This window comes from Argopecten irradians, chromosome 5 (genome assembly GCF_041381155.1).
Source record: "Argopecten irradians isolate NY chromosome 5, Ai_NY, whole genome shotgun sequence".
NCBI lineage: Eukaryota > Metazoa > Mollusca > Bivalvia > Pectinida > Pectinidae > Argopecten > Argopecten irradians.
In genome coordinates, this window is record NC_091138.1 from 42,693,326 (window position 1) to 42,714,498 (window position 21,173).

Consider the following 21,173-nt stretch of genomic DNA (forward strand, 5'->3'; position numbering starts at 1 on the left):
TGTGTTGATACAGCGCATTCATATTTAGTGTTATTTCACTATGCATTCGACAAGAATGTAATCATGCTTGTAAAAACATTGGCTTACGTATTTAATTGACAAAAATGGCATCTCCGTTCGTAGCATAGCTTTAATAAGGCCAAAACAGCGGCGTATTATATTCCATTAAATGTTTATATTTGGAGATTGTTGGATTAGAACATCATATTACATAACTATATTTTCATATTATTTCCAAGTTTTGATTTGTAACATTGAATTATGAATAACGGGTGTGTTTCCAGTGGATCTGTTTCTGCTCCTATTTGACCGTAAATCAACACTCGTACCGTAGTTGTTTTTGGACTATCTAATAAACACGTATATTAGAAATTATTACATTCATTATTTACAATACAACACTTACATGCGGAATCCGTAACAGCAACAACAACACAATGGCATCACCTAGTCTCTACATGCAACCCAACCAATGTGTTAACCTAATGGGATAATAATTTGTAGTTCGTCCGAGGCATCCGGACGTCATGCTCCAGGACTATGAAACATATTTGGACTTAAATTTTTGATTAGTCAATCAAAAATGACGTAACTTTTTGCAACGTCGTCTGTGATTGGCTAAATCTAAACTTTAGCCATTTTTAGATTTCAAGATCTTGGGTCTAGGTTCGAACAACCACCCAGACACTGACCTGTTATAAAACAACTAGTAAAAGAGGAAAACTTTATTTTTATCACATGATCCGCCTGTATCCAGTAATCTTGTCTACGTAATATTTTGGTAATAGTGTGATATAACATGGATCAATTTTAATTGGCGGTAAATGCATTGTGACGTCATGACTTGAAATGACGTGATGGTAGGGACTCGAAAATCTCATGACAAAATGACGGGTTAATTTTAACGTATTTTGACATTGAAATTACTTAATATGTAAGTTGTTGTAGTTAAGTGATAAAAACATTTAAAAATCATACACAACATACATATATCACTTCACCTATTTAAGATTATAATCACGGTAGGAATAAGTCATGTATTGATACAATCGCTGAATTAATAAAAATTCTCAAAATATCACATTTACCATGGATAATAGCAACAAAAATCTAAACAACGGATATTAGAACGAAGGGCCACCAGCCACACACTTTCACTAAGGAAGATGACTTGCTACGTCATGGAAACTATTCTTACCTTTTGGTAGGTGAGGGTATGCAATGGTCTAAAACAATTCTCAACGATTTGTTATTAACCGATTCGGCTACTCATTTTTTTGCTTCTTATTCTCGTGGGGAAAGTTTTAAATACAGCCATCAGTTAACTCGTAAACGGGTTAAAAAATTTACAAAAACCTTCTTTGAAATGTCTCCAAAAGGACTCATTTGAAGTGATTGACACGATTGTTAAATGTCAAAGTGGAAAAAATATATATATATAAGATGTCTCAATGGTAGCTCTGAGTATGCTTTTACTTTATAAATGGCCTCAAAGACAGATGCGATACTGAAATAAAAATACGTACCCATGACTTCTTGTAAAATCATTTTTGAGATCAAGTGAAATGTACTTAAATCATTATCTTTCAATCAAATTCAAAACGTATTATACATGTTTTAGGAAGATTTTCCTGCATTCGTTTTGTATGTAATTGATATCAAAAACAAAAAATATCAGATTTATTTTCTTAATTATTTTTTAGTAAAAAATCATATTATTCTAAGTGTCCTTTTTGCCGATATGTTTTGGTAGGACTGTTTGTTAGAGCTATAATTTATTGTGACTTTGATCATGTATTACATTGAGTTAGTTCATACCCTATGATCCACTTTCCAATTGAAAGAAGCACTGTGCTTAAACCTAGACTCTAAAAGGTCGTCGACCTAAATTTAGCAATTGGTACCTGAAGTGTATTAGCGAACAATGTATGTTATGTGATACATATATAGCGTACATAGAAAGGTTTCCTGAACACGATAAAATGCAATAGAATAAGTTATTTTGAGACCAGCGGCGACTGAAGATTTACATTTACATGGATTCCATTAACTACAAAATAACCATATAAGGAAACGTGCTGAATTTGGTTTCATGCAATAGATAACCAAATTAATATCACGAATTTCCATTAAAAGTGATTTTCTTGTCTATATTTCAACTACAGTCAACCTCGTTAAGTCGAATACCGTGTTTGATTCAAAGTAATTTGCCGATCCCGACTAAATTTTTCAAATAAAGTCCAAAAGTAAAAACAAAAAACTTTGCACCGCATTTGGTTTACCAACAACTGTCCTTCTGTAAGCGGTGTAGATAAAATATGCTGGTGGAATGTTATATGTACTTTCCAAGCTAAGCAGTAGTTTACTTTTCACGCTGTTGTTTCACCCAGAAATTAAATATAAACTTAGATTAAACTTGTAGATACAAATTAAGAAAGCACTGTTTACGCACTGACAATTTCTCATAGTCATGACATATATAGGTTACCTTCATCGCCTTACTTTCTATTTTGAATTTAATCGCGGGTCTTTACTAAGTATTAAGTTCGCGGTTATTATTTTGACCGCAGATAAAGCGGAATAGTATCCCCTGCGAATAAAAACAACTATACAGTGCTAAGTTTATGCAATCAAAGCGAAGGTGATATTCAAATGTCTAAACGCAGCCATTTTTGGTAGCATGAACGTTACGCCCACGATATCAGAGCAATGATTATCTTTAACATTTTTTTATTTAAGATGATGAGAGGCCGATTAACTTGATATGGTTATAAAACCTAACCTTTTTGTAGTTAGCTCCAAGGCGCACATGTTTAATCATATTAAAATGCGTTGAGTTTCATCGCCAGATTGGCTGCCACGCTGTTAGGATTGACAAATATTTCAAAAATGCATGTTTTTGATATCCAATGTATTTTCATAGTAACGATGCAACGATATATTACTAGTACCACCTCTGAGTTTCGATTTCAGATCCTGGTGGTTTTTCTCAATTTACATGTACTCCGGCTTTCCCAAGTTCCTAAACCTGCCACGTCCATCAATAAAACCATATCAAATCCAAGTTGTATTTTGTGATTTTGAACCGACAAACGTTTAATCAACATGTGTCATGGAAACAATATGAATAACAATATTGAATATCCGTCTGTAACAATCATCAAATAACAATTCCGTACGACATCTCATGTTTTAAAGCTTAGGGCATGTCATAATTTGTTTTTGCTTAAATTTAGTACTTAAGGTATAAGGTTTTCCATGGCACTACATTTCATCTTCCGGAAGGAATGTCCGACAAAATCGAAATATTCTCTCTCGATTTTGTGTTGATTTCCTTTCGTGTCCTAGTTGTGGTAGTATAGCCATCATAACGATCTCAAACTCACGTGACATAGTTCCTAAATCCTTGTCAACCCGAGATAAATTTGAAATGACATCTCTGATTGGATACCGGGAAAAGGTCAATAGATCTGACCTCTCGTTTGATCCCGTGACACTCGGTGTTTCATTTCCATCGTAACGGATATCCTTTCAATCAAAATGGTGTCAAAATACTTTCAACCCGTGTCACATTATTTGTATGCATAATTAAGGAACCTTGCCAAGGCTGCGAGTGAGGCAAAATCGCCCTGGTGTCATTTGAGTAGCTGACCCACTAACAACACTCTTTTTTCTCCTATGGTTTTTGTATCTATTTCCCGAGAGATTTCGAGAAAAAAATAATAAAAGAGAAATCGATTTTTGCAATTGTGTTGTTTAAAACAGATTAATACAACAAAAAGAATGTCAATGCCAATGATACAAATGAGATAAAAAATATCTTTGTCTATGATAATGATAACATCTTTCACATTATAATCATTCGTTCAAAATGATTGTTTCAAATTAAGTGAAACACTATATTAAGAGGATTTTAATGACGTAATATGAATTTACGTTTATTTAGAAAAAAAATCAAATATTGAATATGATATTACAGTATCAATGGATTTTTTGTTTTTATTTTTAGATGGTATTTGGAAGATAATGTTCATTCCTTCATATATAATTCAATGGACATGGAATCATTTGACATTAATCTTACCTCGCCAATCCTCTTTCAAATCGATAAGTCTGCTATAATTTTAGTATGATATCGGATATCGTATATAAATTTCTAGGATTTTACCTTAATATGTCTACAAGGATTTCCATTCTTAATCTGTCTGATGAATTCAATTATATTGGGTGAGCTCACTTCACCTGTCATCGGGTCTTGATAGATGTAAAATTATATTTGCATTTATATTAGCATTTTACTGATGTTTTGTTAATTATTTAAATTAAACGATGACAATCAATATAGTATTTGTTTAATACTAATATAAATCTTTTGTAACCTGAAATAAATCCTTTTCAGGTTTTTTTCAAGATTCATTACAACTTTTTATTCATTATTCATAGTATATAACATAAATGTAAGATTTCCACTATTACAAGAAAAACACAAAATGAATATACCACAGTCTCCCAAAACATACAGACATTCACACAAACTGTTTCTTCCTTATCTCAACCATTTGCCAACCTTTCAAGAACATAGCGTCCCTTTTCCAGAATGATATACTGATGGACAGTGTGTGCAAAACATCAATTCAAATGATTAACGTAACATGAAGGGGATTATTTTCACAGCAAACCAACACAACATTTACTTTACTAGTTTTAGCACTATTCGTTTTACAGTGACAACAAAGATACACAGAAACCCACGGTAAACATATGTAAACTGTCTGACATTGATTCGTAGTTTATGAGATTGACACTAACGCAGCATGGTAAATAGGATTTTTATATATTGAAAGCTGGGGGCAAATGGACGATGACAGCAAACATTGTCTACAGAAAATGTAGAAAAGGGATACGAGAAAGTTAAAAAAAAAATGTAATCCAAGCTAAAGTCGGTCAGACAATGACATAGTGCAGTGCTTTATGGAGACTCATGAAAATGTAAAGAATTCTGCAAAATTCATTTATTTTCGTGGCGAGCAAATTTCGCGTTTTCCAGTCCAATTACTTATTTTTTGCGAGTAAATTTCGCGTTTTTCAGTCCAATTACTTATTTGTGGGGAGCAAATTTCGCGTTTCCAGTCCAATTACTTCTTTGTGGCGAATAAATTTTGCGATTTAATGTCAGATGATTCTAATGTATTCTTGTCGGGTTTTTCCTGGAGATTAATACGCCGATTCCGGGATACAAGGAACTCTTCTCGGACGGAGATAGAACATGTGATTTGGTCATGTGACCGCGAAAAATTTAGGGCACATTTTTCCGTCATTGCGGTGACACTTATACGCACAGAATACCAATGTCGGAGTAAAGGTAATTGTCAGTAACATTTACCAGATAACGGAATTACGATTTTGTTTTGGGTTTCTTATTTGTTATTGATTTTTTGTTGTCTAACTTGTTTCGTAATCGATGCTAAATTAGTAAAGTTTATATTTATTTTCCCACCTGTGTACAAATATTTTATGTTTCAAATGTACCCTAAATGTAAAGTCACATGGTGATGAAAGTAACATGACTAAACTGACTGAACGTTTATTCCGGAAACGACTTATTTTCTCGGTTTTTAGACTTTTTCATCGAGAAATTCGCGATATTGTGTCGCACGCCAAAAAAAGAACAGTGGAACGATATGTTACGTTATACGTGTAGTCAGTTTTCTTTTTTCATGAGTCATGAATCATGTACATACCTTTGGTACAGACACTAGCCCTTATAAATTTGAAGGTAAAGACAAATATATATATCAATTTCCTTTTGAACAATTTCACATTTATCATTGCCTAAACGGAAATTGAACATATATCATGTTGGCTAAAAAAGAAAGCAAAAGATAAATGTTGTACGTATCAACACGATTCTACCTTACGTAAGGGAATTTGAAATGAAAAATAATAATGTTGCAAAAAAGGTTATTTCTACTCTATCAGTCTGCCAATGCATCTAACTCACTTATACAAAAAATGGCGGCGTATCATTGGTTTCTAAAATGATTGAGTAACCATATTTCTAGAGAACAGTTTCTTATTATCGTTTCAAGCCTAAATTGATGAGACTTTTATAGTACAACTTATTGTACAACTGAGAATAGACTAAATATAACCATCTAATTCACAAAGACGTTTATACACTAAAAACCGTCGCCATCAGACGTCAGCTATCTGGATCACTTAGACGTTTCCAAACAGAAACTTCTATATCACTCAGACGTTTCTCGTCAATGTAATTCTACCGGATGACTCCTTGTGGAATTTATCAATATACGGAGCATTTTCTTCCTTGCCTACCTTTCAAAGCGGAAATGTATACATTCATGACCTTAATGCTGCAATTTAGACACAATGAATGTAAGTTAGATGGAACACAGAAGGAATTTTACTTTAAAGTACAATCGTTGATTTCCTTTTGGAGGTATTTAACATTAGATGTTTTAAGCCAAGCAATTGGATACAATGAAACTAAATTATGTTAAAATCATTACTTTATAGCAATAAAATGGAACAGCATACAAAAAATAAATGATATTAAAACGGCATTTAGAACAATGTACCATGTAAATATATTTTTCTTAAACTCATAACTTATAACACTTTCAAATGCGGTAAAATGATTTAGAACCATTTAAACATCAGAAAACTCCCACCGTAATTAAAAAAAAAAGAAAACAAAAACATGATGAAAAACGTTTTTTTTTTTTTTTTTTTTCGAGATCTTTCTGAAGGTATCAAAAATGATATATATGTAAAAATATCCCAATATGATATGCTAACTGAACGCTATAATTGATTGTGAATGAAAGATGGCAGTTAATGTGTTTTCCCCCTGTTAGGGAACAGAATGAAGGAGAGACCTGGATAGGGAGTATATTGATCACAGAGAGAATGATGCACTTGATCCTTTCCCCGGGGTTTCTCTCGTCATCAATAATGCAGGCTTACATAGCGGGCTCTAGGATCACAAAACACATAGGAAGAACCTTTGACAGATGGTACTTACTATTTGTATGGTCCTCGGAACATCTCAGTCATTTGTCTTTATCTTACCTACATGTAGCTAATGTCGAATTTCTGATTCTAAAATGTGTTGATGTAAAAAATACCCATTCACGGAATTTCTGGAAAACATCAAACATCTTTCATTTCATATCGAAAAAAAAAAAAAATAAAATAAAAAAAAATAGATAAAAAAACATAACACAAAATTTATTTATTTCGTAAATTTATTTATTTAAATAATGTTGATTACTCAAATGGTTTATTTATTTCACATTGAAAAAGAAAATAGTGCAATTTGTAATTACATACTAGTAACACATATACTCAGATTCTCGATCAAATTCTTACGCCGAATGTGATGTTGGTTGAATGGTTGATTGATTGGACTATTATTTTCAATCAACAGCTACGGTTTTCCCAGTTTGCAATGTGTTGCGTGTGTGAAGTCTATCTGTTTTAGGAGGCTGTGGTATTTTCGTGTTGTACGTCTCTGTTATAGTGAATACAACATATACTATTGCTACTTTTATATCTATGGTGTGTCTCGGCCAGGGGACATAACCCAGAGCTTACTTCACAGGGGCAAGCGGACCAACCTAAAAGCATATCTAGTTGAGACATATAACTCGTTTGAATAAGTAAAAGTCGCTTCCATTTGCCATGTTTACTGTCTTGAAGTATCTGACTAGAGAGTGCACAATTATTTATCAGCCATTTTTTACATTTGGTAGTCACGCAAGAATCCTTTCGGATTAGAGACATGTATTGGAGATTCCATCTTTAAACATTTCCACTCGTAATGGTAACGAGACACAGACATTGGAAATGGTAAAATATTGATACAATAAGTAAATATCACGTGCCCAAGATACGTATCTCCTCATCCAAGGGGACTATAGATTTTACACTAAAACGAGACCTCGCACCTTTAACGAGACTCGATGTTCGTGACTCTCTGCGTTTATCCTCCGACAATCATACCATGCATCTCATTGCGATTCAAGTCTCCTGGATTTTTGTTCTATTATCACTAAAACAACATGGATCAGTCACGATGTCTGTACTCGACTTTTTTTCTACGTCCGTTTACGATTCGGGAATTCGGTGTGTTTTGGTGTCTTTCTGGGTGAACTTATTTTTAACACTTCAGGTCATTTGAGGACACTCTCGCACTGCCAGCACGCTTTGTGTGTATTGATTGCATGTGAGTTGATGTCCTCTTGTGATAGCGGTATTCGTCCAAAATGCATAGTGCTATTTCACTGAATTATAAGTATAATTATGTACTCCCACAGAGATTTATATCTGCAGATCCAGAAAATGAACCAAAAAATAAACACTTTACTGGTAGAAAGGGAACAGGTGTCCTGGGAAAGTGAAAGCATTCTTAAAGAACAGGTGTCCTGGGAAAGTGAAAGCATTCTTAAAGAACAGGTGTTCTGGGAAAGGGAAAGCATTCTTAAAGAACAGGTGTCCTGGGAAAGTGAAAGCATTCTTAAAGAACATGTGTTCTGGGAAAGTGAAAGCATTCATAAAGAACAGGTGTCCTGGGAAAGTGAAAGCATTCTTAAAGAACAGGTGTTCTGGGAAAGTGAAAGCATTCTTAAAGAACAGGTGTTCTGAGAAAGTGAAAGCATTCTTAAAGAACAGGTGTCCTGGGAAAGTGAAAGCATTCTTAAAGAACAGGTGTTCTGGGAAAGTGAAAGCATTCATAAAGAACAGGTGTTCTGGGAAAGTGAAAGCATTCTTAAAGAACAGGTGTTCTGGGAAAGGGAAAGCATTCTTAAAGAACAGGTGTCCTGGGAAAGTGAAAGCATTCTAAGAACAGATGTTCTGGGAAAGTGAAAGCATTCTTAAAGAACAGATGTTCTAAGAAAGTGAAAGCATTCTTAAAGAACAGGTGTTCTGGGAAAGTGAAAGCATTCTTAAAGAAAAGGTGTTCTGGGAAAGTGAAAGCATTCTTAAAGAACATGTGTTCTAGGAAAGTGAAAGCATTTTTAAAGAACAGGTGTTCTGGGAAAGTGAAAGTATTCTTAAAGAACAGGTGTTCTGGGAAAGTGAAAGCATTCTTAAAGAACATGTGTTCTAGGAAAGTGAAAGCATTCTTAAAGAACAGGTGTTCTAGGAAAGTGAAAGCATTCTTAAAGAACAGATGTCCTGGGAAAGTGAAAGCATTCTTAAAGAACAGGTGTTCTGGGAAAGTGAAAGCATTCATAAAGAACAGGTGTTCTGGGAAAGTGAAAGCATTCTTAAAGAACAGGTGTTCTGGGAAAGTGAAAGCATTCTTAAAGAACAGGTGTCCTGGGAAAGTGAAAGCATTCTTAAAGAACAGGTGTTCTAGGAAAGTGAAAGCATTCTTCAAGAACAGGTGTTCTGGGAAAGTGAAAACATTCTTAAAGAACATGTGTTCTGGGAAAGTGAAAGCATTCTTAGTCTTCCTTCTAGTTCTTGGACGACACGCTTGAAATCTTGGGCTGTCTATTTTTTCTTTTTTCTTTTTCTTTATTTAATCATTTTAAATGAAAGTATGTCTAACGACAAGCTACTGTCCTCGAAAGACGTATAATTACAAAAAAAATGACTGATTTTGATTGCTCAGGCGAGAGTGTGACATAATGTGAAACACTTATAGAGTTATTTTGGGTTAGTTGATTTCGTAAAGGTCAAATAACGGCTCGAGTTTGATTAATCAAAACGAGGCTATGACGTAATTAGATATGGTGTATTATATGACGGATCGGGATATTGGACTAGACAAGGTCATTGTTCTAGACATATTGCTTTACGCTCCCACGGATAAAACTGATAACTGACGCAGAATATGTCTATTTACACTGTAGCATTTACCTGGAATATTGCCTTCTCAGATTAATCACCCACGTGGAATTTGAAATGATTCACAAATTGGAAATATAGTTATAAAAGATGTATTTCAAATGCTGCGTCTATTGACAACCTGTAATGCTGACTTTGTATATTCAAAGGCACCTGGAACATTCCTTAAAGATGCTCATCGACTGATAAATAGTATTTTTTCCTCAATCAAAAACAGGAGCAGATGAGTTAGTGTTTTTCTTCAGTTACAAAAAAAACTTACTTTACACCATTACAATCCTTGAAAAGTAAGAGCTTTCAATTTTACTTCAAGATAAAAATATTGAAAATAATTAATTTCATTCCGAAAAAATTCCGTGGTAATATGTCTTATATGGAATAATGTACTGATTGGACATGCAACAAAAGCAAAATACATCATTTTATATCTAGTTTGCATATTAATTAGACATACATATACACAATTAAATATCAGTTATTGTTTAAATGATGGCAAAAATAAGGCAAACACATTTAACTTAAGATTTTCTCCTTGATTTCTGTAATGCTTTCTATCGAATAATTCAAGGTACGGGATTTCTTAAAGTTAAGGGATGTTGAATAGATTAGTCTCATTTCCTTGAACCTCAAAACACATCGTTCCACGTTCGTTTACGACAAGAGGCCTTGACAAGTTTCATTGTGTTGTTGACAATATATGCCCAATTTTTCGTGTACCACAACAGACCTTGAACCATTTGTATTTGATACAATCCACCGGTTTTTTACTTGCTGTGGGAGCTCTTCGCTTTCAATAGTATTATTCCTGATCCTAAAAAATAATCAGCTTAAGTCACCCAAAGGACTCGTGTTAACACACAACAGGCTCCTTCGGCCATTCACTGCGCTTGATATACTTCAGTCAATGTCCTTCAACAAAGGGTACTTCGTTCATAATAGATACCGCATATCTGATTATTTCACGGGGAGATATTTTTCGATATTTTTCAGAACATTCCCATGTTCAATAACGTTGTAACCGCTCATTGTATTCACTCATAAATACCTTGAACGTCAGATCGCGAAAATGTAAAACCGCTGAAATTTGATTTTTCCCGTTTTTACTTGAAACTGCGAATATTATGACCCGCGTAATTACCTTGCAATGGTATACAGTATATGCCTTAGGAATATTTTTACAGAGATATTATCATACAACCATTACTGTTGATCAGAAACAAAAATAGTAAAAAAAATAAACCAATGTTTGTCATGGTATCCAAAAAGAATGGACAAAGAAGTAATTTCGATAGTGTGGACAAAAAATTGTCGAATATCCTTTATCAAGACACAAGAATAGCACATTAAATTACATCTTAAGGAAGGTCACAAATGTTTAAAAAAAAAAAAAAAAAAACCCAAAAAACCCAAAAAACCATCAACGTCATCGTTATAAAAAGGGGAGTGACATTTCTTGGTTTTGTCACTCGTTCACAGCTTATTCCGTCTTTGCATATAACAGAGTTAGCTCCCTTGCGAGAAGGTCTTCATTGTGACGTCATTATTTTGTGAGCGCAATTCACGTCGTTATCTCTGAAAATCACAACGTTACATTCGAAAACAAAATGCCTACCCACAAGTGCAGATAACTCTGAATTATGTAAATGAAGAATATATCTTTCTTATTTAACAATTAAAGGATTGTTAGATTGCATTTATTGGAGATATAAATGCAATCTGGGTGGCAGATAAATAGAATAGCGCCCGTTAACAATCCTTTGATTGTTATATTTACATTTTACTTTCTAGTTCAAAGTAAATCATAATTTAGATGCGAGTGAACATTTGAATTTCCTGCTTCAGCCATTTAACCTCAACAGCCAAGTTCAATGCGATAAAAATAGTCCCTATAAAAAATGAAAAGATAACAAAATTTCAATGTTTTCAATAGCTTTTCAGTTTACTTTCAATTATTCAGACATTTAAAAAAAAATTTTTTCATAAGTTTCATAACCAAAATGGTAACGGTAAACAAAGACTCACATTCATTTATGTAGATATTACTACACCAAGTCTAAGGCTGCATTTATTGGCTCATAATGCAGATCACGATTATCATTAGAGTAATGGGAGTCCCAGTGGCAAAATGTAAATATATGAGGATAAATTACCCTCCCTACATACAACAAAATGATGTTTGAAGCAGTATTGTGTTAACGTCACATGCTATTCTAATGGAAAGCATACCCTTCTTATACAGTTTATTATGGTTGTCGACCCGAGCGCTCTCCAACATAATGCCACAACATACCCTTCTTATACAGTTTATAATGGTTGTCGACCCGAGCGCTCTGCAACGTAATGCCACAACATACCCTTCTTATACAGTTTATTATGGTTGTCGACCCGAGCGCTCTCCAACATAATGCCACAACATACCCTTCTTATACAGTTTATAATGGTTGTCGACCCGAGCGCTCTCCAACATAATGCCACAACATACCCTTCTTATACAGTTTATAATGGTTGTCGACCCGAGCGCTCTCCAACATAATGCCACAACATACCCTTCTTATACAGTTTATAATGGTTGTCGACCCGAGCGCTCTCCAACATAATGCCACAACATACCCTTCTTATACAGTTTATAATGGTTGTCGATCCGAGCGCTCTCTAACAGAATGCCACGACATACCCTTCTTATACAGTTTATAATGGTTGTCGACCCGAGCGCTCTGCAACGTAATGCCACAACATACCCTTCTTATACCGTTTATTATGGTTGTCGACCCGAGCGCTCTCCAACATAATGCCACAACATACCCTTCTTATACAGTTTATAATGGTTGTCGACCCGAGCGCTCTCCAACATAATGCCACAACATACCCTTCTTATACAGTTTTTAATGGTTGTCGACCCGAGCGCTCTTCAACATAATGCCACAACATATCCTTCTTATACAGTTTATAATGGTTGTCGACCCGAGCGCTCTGTAACATAATGCCACAACATACCCTTCTTATACAGTTTATAATGGTTGTCGACCCGAGCGCTCTCCAACATAATGTCACAACATACCCTTCTTATACAGTTTATAATGGTTGTCGACCCGAGCGCTCTCCAACATAATGCCACAACTTACCCTTCTTATACAGTTTATAATGGTTGTCGACCCGAGCGCTCTCCAACATAATGCCACAACATATCCTTCTTATACAGTTTATAATGGTTGTCGACCCGAGCGCTCTGTAACATAATGCCACAACATACCCTTCTTATACAGTTTATAATGGTTGTCGACCCGAGCGCTCTCTAACATAATGCCACAACATACCCTTCTTATACAGTTTATAATGGTTGTCGACCCGAGCGCTCTCCAACATAATGCCACAACATACCCTTCTTATACAGTTTATAATGGTTGTCGACCCGAGCGCTCTGCAACATAATGCCACAACATACCCTTCTTATACAGTTTATAATGGTTGTCGACCCGAGCGCTCTCCAACATAATGCCACAACATACCCTTCTTATACAGTTTATAATGGTTGTCGACCCGAGCGCTCTTCAACATAATGCCACAACATACCCTTCTTACAAAGTTTTATAATGATTGTCGACCAGAGCGCTCTCTAACATAATGCCACAACATACCCTTCTTATACAGTTTATAATGGTTGTCGACCCGAGCGCTCTGCAACATAATGCCACAACATACCCTTCTTATACAGTTTATAATGGTTGTCGACCCGAGCGCTCTTCAACATAATGCCACAACATACCCTTCTTATACAGTTTATAATGGTTGTCGACCCGAGCGCTCTCCAACATAATGCCACAACATACCCTTCTTATACAGTTTATAATGGTTGTCGACCCGAGCGCTCTCCAACATAGTGCCACAACATACCCTTCTTATACAGTTTATTATGGTTGTCGACCCGAGCGCTCTGCAACATAATGCCACAACATACCCTTCTTGTACAGTTTATAATGGTTGTCGATCCGAGCGCTCTTCATTATAATGCCACAACATTTCCCTTTTGGTCTTTCTGTGATAATTTCACAAGGGTTATTAAATATTAACCAAACTGTGTACAGTTTAATCTCGTGTGATATAATGTCCGGGTTCGTTTAATCACTTTGAGCATATCAACCTCTTTATTCGTTAAGCATACTGCTGCGTTTCTGGTAAACCATAAAATCATCATCTCATCGTTATTGATGTTAAGTTATCAGAGGATTTTATGCTCCTAATGGAACTTTGATGATGCAAATATTGACTTCCTCATCTAGTCAGATATTTTTCTATTACGTACATATAACGTTCATTTTTTTTCTCATCGCAATTTTTAAAGTTTCATCAGTCCCAAGACTCTAGGGATTGTCATGCTGCAAAACACATGGACTGTTTTAATAAGATTTGCCTGTAGATCTTTAACTAACGTCAGTTTCAGGTTTTAAGGAATCCCAAATGTACCATGATGCACAGAAGTTGGAAATACTGGTTTTTAGATTTTAATTTCCCTTGTCAGTTTCTGGAAACATGATTATAAGAACTTTGAAAAACATCAAAGAAAAAGTAGAAATACAACATGTCAAGATATTGATGTCTAAAGCTTAATCTAACAAGCAGCATCACATGATATAAAAAGAGACAAAATGTTAACATTTACCGGATTAGTTGAACAAGATTGTGTTATCTTCAGAAATCTTTTACGTGAAGAAGTGTTTCAGAGATTCAAAATTCTCAGAAGAATCATAAACATTTTTCTTGTTTATTTTTTGAAAACTGGTACTGCATTACTTTCACAATTTTGTTTACGATATCTTTAGAAATGTTTTATGTGAAATTTTTGTCAGAGCGTCAAGATTCTTAGAAGTACAATCGAAAAAAGGAAAAAAGTTAACATTTTCCATGTTTATTTTCTAAAAACATGTATTGGATTAGTTTCACGATATTTTTTACCATATCTCAACAAATGTTTTATGTAAAGAAGTGTTTCAGAACGTCAGGTTTCTTAGAAGTACACTGATTTAAAAAAAAATGTTTCTCCATGGTTTTTTTTTGACTACACGTACCGGATTAGTTTCACGATATTCTTTACCATATCACAAGAAATGTTTAATGTAAAGAAATGTTTCAGAACGTCAGATTTCTTAGACGAACACTGTTTTGTTTTTTTAAATGTTTCCCCATTTTTATTTTTTGACTACACGTACCGGATTAGTTACACAAGATTTTTTAACTACATCTCCAGAAATGCTTTTTCAGAGCGTGAGGATGTTTAGAAGTACACAGAACCTTTCCGTCTTAATGGACTGATTAATTACCAATTAATTACCACACGGAATGTACAATGGTTAAAGAGATTACACAAGATAAAACCTACCAGATCAAGTACATTTTATCAACGTCATGATATAGGAAATAGAAAAGCCTATATACCTCAAAGCATGATATTAATTTAGTCCATTCCGTCTAAAAAAAGCGTAACATTTTTTTCCTTATTTTTTCCTAACATTTAAGGAATCCCTTAACTTCAAATTCTCCATAGGAAAACATTACAGATTTTAAGGAAGGATCCTTTAATTAAGATTTTTCCTAAACCTCTGTAATGCTTTTCTATGGAGAACAAGTTAATGGATTCCTTAAAGTTAAGGAATGCTCGTCGTGAAACTTGGCCCACAAGGTGTAAAAAGTCGATACATTGTATAAGGATTAACTTGAATACTTTTTTATGTTATGGAGATATAACACAAAAATCTGAGTGTACTCTAAATAAACCGCGAAGAGTACACTCAGATTTTTATGTTATATCTCCATAACATAAAAAATTTATTCAAATTAATCCTTATAATTCAATTAACTAAAGATAATCTCTTCAATACTCAAAATACATTTTTGGACTATTTTGTCTATGAAATCATTACGCCGTCATCTAAGCCAATCAGTAGCGACGTTACAAACGATGACGCCATTTTTTCCTTTATGGGCTGATAAAGTAAATTTTTAAGCCAATGAAAATGCTGGTAACAAGCAAAATTGAATTATAAGGCGGTATGCCCTGTAAAATTTAGTGATATATAAAAAGCCTATAAATCACCTCTTTGGTACAATTAAGTAGAACATAAATTGATCGAAATTGTGAATGAATCATGGCTGTACAATTTTCGCATATTTTGCCAAAATTTACAAGCTACACAACAATTTACGAGTCAGTAATAATACCTAATGTTAGTCATGATGCATACACATTTTTAATTATTTTGATTTTGCTAAAATGCACATAGGCAATTCTTTTTTTGGGTAAATTTGACTTCCAAATTGTCTGATACGATAATTACTTCTCACTCTAATCTATAATATGTAGGCTAATAGTACTAAATCGTTCCCTGTATTTATCGTCGTACAGAAATCTAATTTGAGATAACTACCACACGGGATTTCCGATTATGATTAAAAAGAAGGCAATCTCGACATGCTTTGTTTTGATAATAGCTATTTTTTCTTCATGATGAACCCCACTATTCCCAGTTGTCTCCCCTGCTGAGAACATCATTGAAATGCGTTAATGTTTGTGTCCATCATGTAAAATCTTGGCACAAATATGTCGTGGTGAATAGTATATTGCGAGCAACAAAATATATCATTGGTTCAGATAAGCTTTGTGCGAAAACGAAAGGGATGTATCAAGATTAATTCTCTCGAGATAACTCGCAATAACAAAAACAACAGGCAGTCATGTGACCTCCTGCTGTGCTTGCTAAGTCATTGTAAATTTGATTTGAAAAATAATAAATCTTTAATTCAATTCTACGGAATAATCAGAAAGTTCCATACCCTCCCCACCCACGACAAAATTATATAAGAAGCAATACTCCCTTCAGAGAGTTCCATACTTTATTTTTCTTACAAACACATTGTATTGACTTTTGATATAAATTTACATATATATGTGTGTGTTAAGAGAAATAAATACATTTGTTAAAAAAATACCGTAGAGCCACGATTCATTTGAATTGAAAAAAAATTAATTTTGTGGTATGACTTTCGGGGTATTTTTGACTATACCATGTTTCAAAAAAACGCAGATACAATTTTCGTGATTAGTCATGCCTTGCGAATTTTGAAAATATCGTCCTCGCGACAATAACTGAATAAACAGAATATAAAACTATCAAGGATGATGATGAGAGGGAGTAATGATTAAAAAGATTTCGAAATAACTGACAATGAAAAACAACGCCCTGTCGCACACCGCTATGAATACCAAACAAATCGTTACATAAGTATCTCCCCTGACACTCCATATGCATTTCTAATTAAATCTGCGCCCACGTACACCGTAACACACGTCACGTACGAACAGAAAAAAAATGAGGATTATTGGATTATCATTCAACAGATATTCCCAAATGAACTCATTATGAATTCATTAAATAGCTTGCTATAGCAGTGAAGATTTATCGTGGAATTTGAGGAAACCTTCTAGAACGATTTACTTTCATATATAAAGTAATGTTTTCTTTTTAAAGGTCTTTTAATTAATTTCCATTCCCCTCAGTGTTGAAGTGATATGCCTTCCAAACAATTTGTAAGAAATTTCCGTGAAGAATTGATATAAAGACACCGTTTTTGTTTTTAAATATAACTCCCGAGAGAATGTTTTCGAATCCATTGAGCATCTCGTATAAGATTTTAAAATGTGACAAGAAATACGGTTTATCTCTCAACAATACTCAATTAAAATTTTAATTATGAAACCTGCATTATGGCAATCGTTTACAGCTGCAATTAACATTGCTCTTTATATGGATTTTCCACATCTAATGTGGATACTTTGTTAGTACGTTTTAACAATAATGAGGCTCAATTGGCTTACTGCAGACAGTACATGAACTTATAAGGAAAATTATATCTATATATCATATGAAATTACTGATTCATTGGGAATACGCAGTTGATAACGTTATAGAATATTTAAATCTTGAGTTATCTAAAAACTATTCAGCATCATTTATTAGATGAACACAATAAGTTTTTATCTAAGTATGTAATTTTCTCTCATACCTACCGGTGTAATACTGGCTGGTCTCATGTAATACACACACGTCGGCTGAGGCTGTATAGCATGGCTATCAATGCAATACAACTTAATTATGTCACTGCGTAAACATTTTTGATTTAATTTACTGTTTCCGATGTAAATTTTAACATATTCTTTTTTAAACTTTATAGGCTGGTTTTACTAACAGGAATGCAAACAACAGAATTTGCGTTAAAGTATCATATTGTGTTCATATATTAAGAATTTATTTGCAGTCGCCGTTTTCTTCGAACTTATTTCTCAAAATGGCGGGCGATCTTAATTGTAAAACTGTAATTAATATGATCCCTGACTGATTTTGCACCTTTTTTTTTTTTTTTTTTGTATGATTTTTTAAAATAATGAAATGTGTTCAAAACGCTTTTTGTCAGTCATTACACATAATAACAATAAACATGATTTTAATAATGCAAATTAAAATTTAATCAAATATTCTATTTCTCTTCTTTTCCTATTTTGTAGGATGGTCATGACCGACACCCACCATCAGAAGCTCAGTTCGCCGTGAAACCAAAGTCACAGAATCTTACAAAGAATGAGGTAGGTCACAATAGCTCTCCTTGTCTCACGCCATTGTTAAAATCAACTTCAAAAAAACCGGATTTGCCATTATATCAAAATGGACGATGGCGTGGGATAATTGGATTTTTTCATCATTAAAAAAATCATTGATAAAGTGACCAAAGAACATATAAGATTAAATACATGTATCTTGATGCATTACATGCCCAAAATGAACAATGCAACTAAAGCCGAATACAGAAGCAAGTATTCCTTTTGTAGGCATATCCTAAAAATGCCAATGGATGGTTGATATAAATTATTTATGTGGATTAATATATGTTAATTCGGAGACTTTTGTATATTTTGTTGTGTCCTCATGCGATAGTGGAAACATTTAAATGATAATATATCCAACAATACGTGTATTCAAGCATGTGTCGCGGGTCGAATGTCTTTCGAAGAAGATAATTGTCGTTTACAAAATCCAATTCTTTGAATCCACCGATGGAAGCTTAAAAGAACGCCGTATTTTGAACAAAAATAACACAATCACAAGGCGCTGAAGATCAAACGGGGACCTATACTAAAGGTTTAAAAATTTATGTATGCAATTATTCTGATAACAACAGTGAAAGAAAGAGAAAATAAGATCGCTGACTTTTATACAGAAAATCAAGATAGCTTCACTTGTTCGTAGTTTTAAGACCGTTACATACGACGAAGCAATGCTCATGGGATTTCTACAGCTAGGGATAGGAACGAAGATTTAATTAAACCAGTGACAGTAAAACCGGGATCGTATCTTCTGATGGGAATAAAAAAAGTTGGCGGAGACGCTCGGCACCTGTAGTGGAAGATATTTATAGATTAAACAATAGGTTGTCATTTGTGATTGTTCTATCACTACATGTGGTGTTACGTAAAAAATACTTCTTTAATCATAGTATAATAATTTGAAGTTTACACTACGAAGGATTCAGTACATGGTTTACTTATTTAGAACAGACGCTTTAGTTACCGCTGAATTCATTCATATTGTTGAGCAGGTAGTTTTCGCGTGTAGTTAGATAAGGATTTATAGAATCTTACATGTATCTGTCGAGTGGACAGGGATATCTCGGCCCGAGTGACAGATTTTGCCCGCAAACCCTCGGCCTAAAACATTTCTTCCATGCTTGACAGGGTTACTCCGCGGTTGCTAGGCTTTCTATTACCGGGGTAGTGAAAAGATAGCTCACACACTCAGTGTATAGAGTATGTTGTATATGTGAATGTCTGTATGTTTTGGGAGACTGCGGAATATTCATCTTGCTTCACAAAACGTATAGACATTCACACACCCACACACATTTTATTTTGGGCATCGGGAAACCCGAAACCCAGGTAAATTTCATATGTAATGTATTCTTACCGTAGTCCTCACTTTGACAATCTTGGAAACCACCTTAGGGAATTTGGATCCCACATCCACCCCTCACTTAGATAGATTTTTTTCGCCATCGTTGCTTCTATAATGAAACAGAAGAGGTTTCGCAAATCTGACATTGGTTGCAAGGTTGTGTAACGTTATCATTTTTGGTGAATATTTGCCAGCATTTCGAAATTGCCTGTAAGCTGTGTATGAAAGCGGGGTAAGATTCCATCATGTCTTGCTTCGTTTATGGAACAAAATCAAAACCTTACAAGGTATCGTGTGTTCCGGTTCTTAATTTCTCCGACAAAAAATCTACAGTTTGTATCTTTTGTAGCTTTCCCTTTCTTGGTAGACGTCATCACTTTTTTTGTTCAGACGGTGACAGACTAATTAGGAAAATGTTTGCTTTCTGCATACCAAACCAGTTTATGTGACTTTTTTTCAAATACATCTTAGGCTTTCTGCGTCGTGGAACACGGCTTGTAATTAATTAAGCTTTCGTTTTGCAGAAAACCTTGATCACATTAAATAGGTCGAATCCGGAGCCGACAGCGGGAATGTAGCTCATGTCAGTGCATCCCGGTCTCCTTCCATACGTCATCTTACGCCGCGATAGGCTGTCAACATGTGTCCCTAAAACACATTGTATGGTGTATCATTTTTCTTAAATGCTTTATGATGAAAATATACCAGAAAAAGGACCCCTTTTGTAACTTTAAAACTGACTTTTAAAAACGGGTTATTTAATTACATATAGAAATTGGGCTTTTCCTTTGAGATTTCCCGACATATTCCCACAATCCCTCAACCTTTGGGTCTTGAGTTCGAATTCGAGTTTGGAGTATTTGACAGTTACTGAACGCTTGTCGGTGGTTTTCCTCCTGGCTCCCCGACTTTCATCCAAGACCTAAACTTGTCACATCCTAAAATGGCCATAAATGTTAATAGGACATTAAACAGATCAAGCCAAACATAGAAAAGCATTCGTATACATACATATTATCTCTTGAGAAACGTAAAGATTGATGAGTAATTTAAGTTTCTCCCAATTACAATGAATTAATAATCGTGTTTATCATCAAGACGTATTGATCGTGTGCATTATAAATTTCAGACAGGGATAGCGATAGCTTAGAAAAAATGGTCAATCAGGCATGCCTTAATGCCACACTTGTACATATAAAACATTTAGTGAAATGTGTTAATGTATAGATGAACATGATAAAAGCACTGAGATATTTTGCGCTTAAGACAAAGACATGCATAGAGATCTTAAGATTAGAT

General features: G+C 34.4%; 1 protein-coding gene across 4 annotated transcripts in view; it reads left to right on the plus strand.

The window, feature by feature from the left end:
• LOC138323933 (BAI1-associated protein 3-like) overlaps positions 1-21,173 on the plus strand; it is a 155,664-nt gene that overhangs the window by 83,422 nt on the left and 51,069 nt on the right. For all 4 annotated transcript variants that reach the window (XM_069268878.1, XM_069268880.1, XM_069268879.1 and 1 more), the window contains one exon: positions 18,434-18,511. In XM_069268878.1, the coding sequence (XP_069124979.1) occupies positions 18,434-18,511 (78 nt within the window). The remainder of the gene's footprint in view (positions 1-18,433; positions 18,512-21,173) is intronic.